General features: G+C 36.4%; 1 protein-coding gene across 5 annotated transcripts in view; it reads right to left on the reverse strand.

Annotated features, from left to right (window-relative positions):
- Positions 1-9376, reverse strand: part of LOC106870813 (ubiquitin carboxyl-terminal hydrolase 3) — a 73094-nt gene that overhangs the window by 39102 nt on the left and 24616 nt on the right. For 4 of the 5 annotated variants that reach the window (XM_052973339.1, XM_014917031.2, XM_014917030.2 and 1 more), the window contains exon 3: positions 2336-2428. In XM_052973339.1, the coding sequence (XP_052829299.1) occupies positions 2336-2364 (29 nt within the window). In that variant the 5' untranslated portion in view covers positions 2365-2428. Of the gene's footprint in view, positions 1-2197; positions 2236-2335; positions 2429-9376 lie in introns of those variants that run through there. The other variant, XM_052973337.1, reaches the window with a different exon arrangement.

Here is a 9376-nt window from a genome sequence, read left to right on the forward strand (position 1 = left end):
ATATATATATATATATATATATATATATATATATATATATATACAGGGTGTCCACAAGGTCTGGGTACATGGAGTAAATAAAATCATAACATAAACAATTAAATATAAGAAAAAATAATTTCTTAAAGTATGTGTTAATCCCTACGTACCCAGACTTTGTAGACACCCTGCGTGTGTGTGTGTGTGTGCATATATATATATATATATATATATATATACCTTTGTTCACAGGCCTGCTGGGGTCAGAGATAACCAGGTGCTAAAGAACAATATGTATGTTTGGCTGATGAGGAGCACCCTGATGTGGTCACTTCAAGTACTAGAAATAACAGCCAAATCTTCCTCAAATACACAATTATTTTAAATAGAGGAGATACTAGATACAACAGTCATAGGTACTTCTAAAATGACTGAATGATTTTTATTTTGAGAATATAGTGAAAGGAGTCAAGCATATTATATTAAGGTACTATTTGAAGTAATGAGGGAACCTCTACAAGTGCATTCCAATCTATTAGAAATAACTAATCGTCCAATATAATAATAATAATAAAATACAGGATGGTTGCAGTTAGTATGCTTTTAATTAGAAGTCTACTCAATCAACAACTGCTATTATTTTTGAGTTAATGACAGTTTCAAAGCTGTTCGACCAGTTGAATACCAAGCCAAATATCCTCAACAACTTTCCCACCATCTTTAAAATGTTGACCACACATTTCTTCTTTTTTATTATGTTTGGAGCACAAAGCTGATCAAGCAACCGAATATTAACCATATCAGTCAATATATGTATGAGTATGGACATGTAATGTGAATGAATGTTCAGACTATTGAGTTAAAACAAAAAAATTAGCCCCATGTAATGACAGTGGGAGAATTCTTGTAGGAAGAAGAGCAAATATGTATCTTTTACTTGTTTCAGTCATTGGACAACAGCCATGCTAGGGCACTGCCTTGAAAGGGTTTTTTTTTCAGTCAAACAAATCAACACCAGGGGTTGTTTTTTGTTCTTTTTTAAACCTGGCACTTATTTTATCAGTCTCTCTTGCTGAAATGCTAAGTTATAAGGATGTAGTCAAATCAACAATGGTTGTCAACAGGGCTGCGGAGTTGGAGTCGTGGAGTCAGTGTTGGAAACAATTAAGGGGTAGTTGGAGTTAGAGTCGGTAAAATAGCCCACAATCACTTAATTACATAGAGGAGTCAGAGTCAGAGGTGCCAATAGTAGACGAGTCGGAGTCAAAGTTTTTTGTTACGACTTCACAGCCCCGGTTGTCAAGCAGTGGAGGGGGAACAAACACACTACACACACACACGCACATGCACCCGCACACACATATGCGTTCAGAAATATTTCAAAGTATTTTAAAATTAAACAGATAAATAATTGGAATTTTAATAGAACTTGGAATCTTTACAGCTGAACTAATTATTCATGATTTCCAGTTTATTTTAAATTAATTATATCTTTATATCTGTCTAAATTTAGTACATGTACTGCAAAAGGAAACTCATTATAATTTTGTACAAATCTCTTTTTCAGACTCCTATAATGAAGCAGTGAAAAATTTTAATTTTCTTCATTAGTAATAAATAAAAATTTGTTAAACAATAAAAAAATAAAAATGAAGACAATAACATGCTGGCTGCTTCATCCAGTATGACCGTATTCCAAATGGCTGAAATCATTAAAATACTAAATGAAAGAAGTGAGTTGGAACTAGCAGGGTTGATAAAGCGGAATGCTTCAAAAATTACCAGTAGTCATTTACGGTGTGATGAGTTTGAGGCCTATCCAACTTGATTCTTAACCCTTTTGATCCCAAACCCACCTGAGACTCTCCCTGGTTCTGTGACACAAGCTTCTCATTTCAAAGTGATCTAAATTAAAATTGTCCACCAAAATTTTATGTTAATTAATAACCAAACACCAGTTTCATAATGACGGCTGTTTTACTGAATTCTTCATTGTTTTCATAACCAATTGAAACAAAAGCCATGTCTAGCAACAGAAATACGATAATGAAAGGACCATTGTTTTCAGTCTATGTGGCTGTAAACAAGCAGTAAGCAGGAGATGTAGGTGAATCGCACTTTGTTCCGCATATTACAGTTCTCCGTATTACCGTATCTTACAAGAACAATGAAATAACTACCAGACAAAGAATTAGAATTTATACAATTGACCACAAACCTTTGAAGCAGTACCCCAGGATGGCCACAGTCCATGGACTGAAACCAGTAAAAAAACATAAAATAATAATATTCTAAAATAAAAGTGGAAACAAAATGAAATACCGTCACAAAAGATGTATAAGATTAGTGCACTTACCAAAAGGCCGAATAACTATCACAATCCATGCATACTGAATGTGCACGTTCATTGTCTTCTTCTTGGTGCTTCCTTGCATGACCATTAACATATCTGAGAAGAAAGAAGACAAGACAGGAATGAGGAAAATAAAGAAGAGAAAGAAGATAACAATGAGCAAATATACAACAGTATCAGACATATATTCTTTGTTCTTTTTTTCTTTCTTTCTTTCTTTTACTAGTTTTAGTCATTAGACTGCAGCCAAGGATTTTAGTCACTTGAATTGACCCTGGTACTTTTTTCTCTTATTTTCTTTTTTTATGCCTGGTACTTATTTTATCAGTATATTTTGTCTAACTGCTAAGTTACAGGGATGTAAACACACCAACATTGATTTTCAAGAAGTGGTGGAGGGCAAACACCAGATACAAAAATACACACATATACATATATGTATATATGACAGGCTTCTTTCATTTTCCGTCTACCAAATCTACACACAAGGCTTTGGTCAGCCCAAAGCTATAGTAGAAAACACTTGCCCAAGGGGACTGAACCCGTCTACCAAAGCTACTCACAAGGGTTTGGTCAGCTCAAGGCTTTAGTATAAGACACTTGCCCAAGGTGTCACACAATAGGACTGAACCCAGGACCATGCAGTTGGGAAGCAAGTTTCTTACCAGACAGCCACTCCTGCACCTATTATATATTATATTATATTATATATAAAATTTACATACTGAAGCAACTGTGGAAGCTCTCCCATCCACCAAAATGGTAACAATTGTAGTAGTAGTAGTGTAAGGAAGGGAAGGGAGCATTTAAGTGTGGGCGGTTGTTAGTGGTGGTGGTGGTGGTGGTGGTGGTAGTAGTAGTAGTAGTAGTAGTAGGCAGAGGAGCAATGGCAATGAAAAATCAAATTCAATAGTTGTGGTGGTGGTGGTGGAAATCAACCCATCAACCCTGTCTCCGTCCCCACACAAAGCAATGGGAAGGCGGTTGTAAACACACAAACTGGGAGCAGGAGTAGAGATGTTGACAGATATGAAGAAGTCAAAAAGGCTGTCACCAGCGTGCAAAGTGATAAAATATATGCAGCTAGGCTCAGGGGAGGTCAAGTCCTGGTTTCTCTACACACATTTTGTGAATTAACCACATAGACATTAATATATACCTTGTCTGTACAAGCCAATGAAGGATCCTCTGTGTTCACTCGACCTGCTAGAAATAACAGCAGAATCTTCCTTGTGCCATATTATACACATTCTATCTTTTCATTATACATGCCACATTGAAATATTCAATCACAGTGCAGGCAGCTAAAGCAATTATTTTCTCTATTTTTTGGGTGCAGGCATGGCTGTGTAGCAAGATGTTTGCTTCCCAACCACATGGTTCTGGTTTCAGTCCCACTGCATGGCACCTTGAGCAAGCATCTTCTACTATAGCCTTAGTCTGACCAAAGCCTTGCGAGTGGATTTGGTAGATGGAAACCGAAAGAAACTAATGATTCTACCAGCTTGCCACCTTATGATATAATATGAAATAACATAATACAATATAGTATAATATTCCAAATTTTGGCACAAGGGTAGCAATTTTAAATGGAGAGGAAGCCAATGAAATCATCCCCAGTATTTGACTGGTACTTTATCTTATCTACCTAAAAAGAGGAAAAGGAAGGGGGAGAGAGAGAGAAAGAGGCTGGATCTTTGAATTACGTCTACACTCCATCCACAGTTTCCATCTTTCCAATAAAATCTGGGTCATGCTGTGCAGTGGCATTGAACCCAGGACCTTGCTAATTGCAAAGTGAACTCCTTAGCCATTCAGCAATGCTGTGTTGACAACTAAGTATAACAACCACATTTCAAGTACTCTTTTCCACACTTCTGCCTCCTGAATGCCTGTTGTACACCAGATTCTCTACTCAAGCATCTACACAGTTGATCAACCTATTAAAAACAGCAGCAAAATCTCCCTCAAATCTTACCCCTCTGACTTATATATAAAGAAGGACACGAGGCATTTGATGAGGTTATCTTCCCCGCAAAAAAAGATGGATGGTCATGGCAGGAATGCTTTTCATTAAATGTTTGCTTGATAACACTTGACCTGAGGCTAAGCAACAACACACACATACAGACACAGATAGACATACACACATGAACAAACATAGAAAATGAAAAAACAAAACAAAAAGACATCTAAAAGTATTTAAATGTATTTTTAACTGCTTCTTTCTTGCAACTTGATTTGATGGCCAAAATGTTAAAACTGTTGTATTTACAAAAACTGCCCTCCCTCCCTCCCTCCCTCCCTCCAGCCACTCTGAACAGGCTGTTGGTAATCAATCATTACCCTAACAATAAGAAGCAGGCTGCAGCATATGGCCAGAGCCAAGGAAACAGGAATTACCAGATCTACAGACTGATAAATACGCAGGTGCTTATCAATCAGTTGTCTGTAATTACTGCCAGGGTAAAGCAGAGTAGATTAGGGCAAGGCATGGAATGTGGGAGAGGTAGGAGCAAGATAGAATAGTCAAACAGTAATGGTGTGTGGGGGGGGGGGAGAAGACAAGAAGAGGAATATGAGAGAGAGAGGGAGAGAGAGAGAGAATGTGTGTGTGTGTGTGTCAGACAATTATAGATAAAGCATAGTGTGTGAGAAAGGCAGAGAGGACCAGAGAGCCAAGAAACTGGAAGTGGGAAGGGAAAGGTAAGGGGTAAAAGAGGGAGGGGAAGAGCACAGGAAGAGAAAAAAGCAAGAAATGGAAGATATGGAGGAGGGAAGAAAAATACAGAAAGAGACACACAGAGAGAAAGAAATAGACTGACAAGAGGACCTGTAAAGGCCTTTAGCTCTGCTCCTTTCTCAAGACCCCACTCCAAAAAATCAAAAAAAAAAAAAAAAAAATCCATGTCTTTCTAAGTGGAATGTGATGGATGGAAGGAACCTATGTAAACCCATCATAGATACATTATTTAGGTGAGAACGAGATGTGCTCAGTATGGAAAACACATAGTAGTGCTCAAGTGAATTTGAACTTGTAAACTCCAAATCCTTAATTCAGGACTTACGTCCACGGCATCAAGAGTAGCTACAAGGGAAATCCAAGACAAGCTGCCATGGTGATAGTAATGCAGATAAACACAACTAAGCTTCTCACACACACACAGAGAAAAAGACAGATACATATATCCAGAAAGATAAACTCATACATACATTATGTGTATGTGTATGTCTATGAGTTTATCTTTCTGTATATATGTGTCTATGTGTGTGTGTATATATATGTCAATCCTAATTGTGTTTATCTGCCTTACAACCTATGTATGTACATGAATACAAACACACAACACACATATGCATGGAGGGTGTCTGTGTGTATGCCTACGTCAGTTAAAACTAGCTTTGTAGCTATGTTGAGTAAATTAACAGTTGACAAAATAAGCTGAGTCCTGGGATAGACCTTATCTACTAATCCTGAAAGTGATGTCCCAACACAGACAGACCAGTCACTGAAAGTGATATATATACACACATATATACATACATAATATACACATATTGTTACTATTATGTAAAACTGTCATATGTTCAAATTTGGCCAAATGTATTTTTTTCAATATTTATTTTTACTTGCAATAGCTGGTTCTTTTGGTCAAACTATCATGTCTCCAGCTGCTACAGATGCCAAGATATGAAGATTGTCAAAGTGTAGTACAATTGTTTTACTATGGAATGGTGAAACTATTTTTTCATTTTTTGTAAAAAAAAACAAAACGTTTTTTTACATAATAGCATAATAGCAACAATATATATATAGGAAAATGAAGAATAAGGCAGAATGCTAAACTGGAAGCTTATTTTAATAAAGATTTCTAACCGGCTTTCATTGCTCAGCAAATTTTCAAGAAGGAGAATGAAAATGTTTTTTACAAAGAAGTACAAAATGAAGAAAATAATATATAAAAAAATAAATATATCAATACATTATATTGTCTTTGAGCTTTTGAAGTTCAATGGTAATCCATTTAGATAATGGTTGGAAAAATAAGGATGCATGAGAATTGTGAGTTGTGTTAGGTTTAAAGAAAGGGTTAAAAGTTTGTGTTAAGCAGGAACTGTGGTGTCAAAACAGGAAATGTGTGTAAGGGGAGACAAATGTTTTTAGTTGGAGTTATGAACTCTTTTTCAACCGGAAGTTTATCTGTTGAAAAAGAGTTCATAACTCCAACTAAAAACATTTGTCTCCCCTTACACACACTTCCTGTTTTGACATCACACTTCCTGCTTAACACAAACTTTTAGCTCCTTTTTTTAAACCTAACACAACTCTCAATTCTCATGCATCCTTATTTTTCCAACTATTATATACATGGATTACCATTGAACTTCAAAAGCTCAAAGACAATATAATGTATTGGTATAGTTATTTTTTTATATATTATTTTCTTCATTTTGTACTTCTTTGTAAAAAACATTTTCATTCTCCTTTTTGAAAATTTGCTGAGCAATGAAAGCCGGTTAGAAAGCTTCCAGTTTAGTATTCTGCCTTATTCCTCATTTTCCTATTATTTCTCCACGTGCGGTTAACGCAACCCCACTATTTACTGACTTATATATATATATATATATATATATATGTATGTATGTATATACATACACACACACATACAATTAATATAGACAGCTTATTGAAATCCTGGCACTCCGTCAGTTACGATGACGAGGGTTTCAGTTGATCCGACCAACAAAATAGCCTGCTCATGAAATTAACATGCAAGTGGCTGAGCACTCCACAGACATGTGTACCCTTAACGTAGTTCTCAGGGAGATTCAGCATGACAGAGTGTGACAAGGCTGGCCCTTTGAAATACAGGTACAACAGAAACAGGAAGAATACTGCAGGGTTCACCACCACCTCCTGCCATAGCCTCGTGGAGCTCTAGGTGTTTTTGCTCAATAAACACTCACAACGCCCGGCCTGGAAATCAAAACTGTGATCCTATGACTGCGAGTCTGCTGCCCTAACCACTGGGTCATTGCACCTCCACATTATTGAAATAGTAAAGTTATGAACAGTGGTTAGGGTGTTGGATGCAGGATTCAACGATTGTGGTTTTCATTCCTGGACTGGGTGATATGTTTGTGTTCTTGAGCAAAATACTTCGTCTCATGTTCCAATCCATTCCACTGGTAAAAATGAGTAATCCTGCGATGGACTGGGGTCCCATCCATAGAGGAATATACACACCAGAGAAACCAGCCCTATGCTCTTTATAGAGTAATGAAGACTAACCAAGATGATGAGCAACAAATACCGTGTAGTATTTAATTACATTTTGTTACATCCAATACCATCAACATTGACTTTAAATTTCAAGCTAAGAAGATGTAACTAAAAACAGCCACAACTCTTTCTCTCTCTCACCCTTCTACTTTTCCAACTGGGCCAGCCATACTTCTTCTCTATTTGCAAGACACCTATTTCTGTCCTACTGTTCATACTCCAACCTCTCATCACCTACCACAAAACCACCTCCCTCAATTCTATTCCTTCCTTCAGCTGAATAAGTCTTGTCTTCCAAGTTATTTAGTGGCCAGGTAGTAACTTGATGCCAGTACCACATAAAAGCACCCGGTCCACTCTGTAAAGTTATTGGTGTTAGGAAGGGAATACAGCCACACAAAAAACCATGCCAAAGCAGGCGGTAGAGCTGGGTGCTGTCCTCTGGTTTGCCAGATCCTGTCAAACCATTCAACCCATGCCAGCATGGAAAACGGACATTAAATAGCAATGATGATGACGGTGGCGATGATGAAGTCATTTTACTCACTGATCTTCTGGCTGAAGTGGTGAAGACGACTGAGTCAACAGAGAAATAGAACAACAACATTTAATAACATTTACTTCTCTCTCTCTCTCTCTCGGTTCCATATTGAAATTTTGCTTAAGTGTAAACACTACACTTCCTTTCTTCTTGCGTCAATAAAAATAAGTTCTAGAAATGCATTGGAGTCATCACATTCAATCCCATACACTCCTTCGTTTCAATAATTAATATTGTGACTAAGTAAGAAATCAATAAAGATGTTGTATGTTTTTTATTATTTTTTTTTAAGAATGGTTCATTTTAACACCCACTTTCTCCATGCTTATTAACCCATGCAGCTATGGATGTTAAAACGATGACGTAAAATTGAATTTTTCACTTAGCAACATAACTGATTTCAAGGGCACCTCTGTGCAGTTGCTTCACATGCTAGAAATAGTAGTTACACCATGTCATTTTAGAAGGGGAAAACACAGTGGATAATGTGGTCATAGTGCAGTGTGCCTAGGAAAAAAATGTGATCGGCATGGCTGGAGTGTCTCTATCACAAGTCTGATCAATCGAAGTTGACCTGGAACTAAACTACCACTACTATCAATGGTTGTTGTTATATCATAAAGCTTGAAAATACGAGAAAAATGGATTTTATTACAGTTATATTTAAATTAATTATTGAATTTGAAAGTAAATTCCAAAGAACATATTTTCATATATATCTATTATATATAAAGATGTAAAATTCTAATTTATTTTATTTGCTTGTTTTTCATTCTTAATTACATTCTAATTCAATTTTTAACTTCAAAGAAATTTTTTGAAATCTATTTTAATCGTCATCAGGAATGATAATCAAACTTCTTTTAATAAGTATTTATTTTCTTCTGGCAGAATAAAAGGCCAAGTTTGTAACATGCATGAAGCTGATTGAAGTAACACTAGCTAATTACTGGCATTTCTTCTACCATCAGTCGAAAAATTTGAACTCAGAATGGTAAGGTGTAGATATTAGGATAAAGTATTTGATCAAATGCTCAGTTCTCTAAGCCAGCATTCTCCAGCCTTTTTCATACTATGAACCGGATCCATGCAAGACAATTTTCCCATAAACTGGGGTATCACCTTAGAGATTGTGATAGTCAATAAAACAAATAGAATTTTAAAATATATTCTTTCTGTGGGTTCTCCTGCTTGTGTGACATGGTGCAGAGTCCTGTTC

The sequence above is a fragment of the Octopus bimaculoides genome, chromosome 15 (genome assembly GCF_001194135.2).
Source record: "Octopus bimaculoides isolate UCB-OBI-ISO-001 chromosome 15, ASM119413v2, whole genome shotgun sequence".
Classification (NCBI taxonomy): Eukaryota; Metazoa; Mollusca; class Cephalopoda; order Octopoda; family Octopodidae; genus Octopus; species Octopus bimaculoides.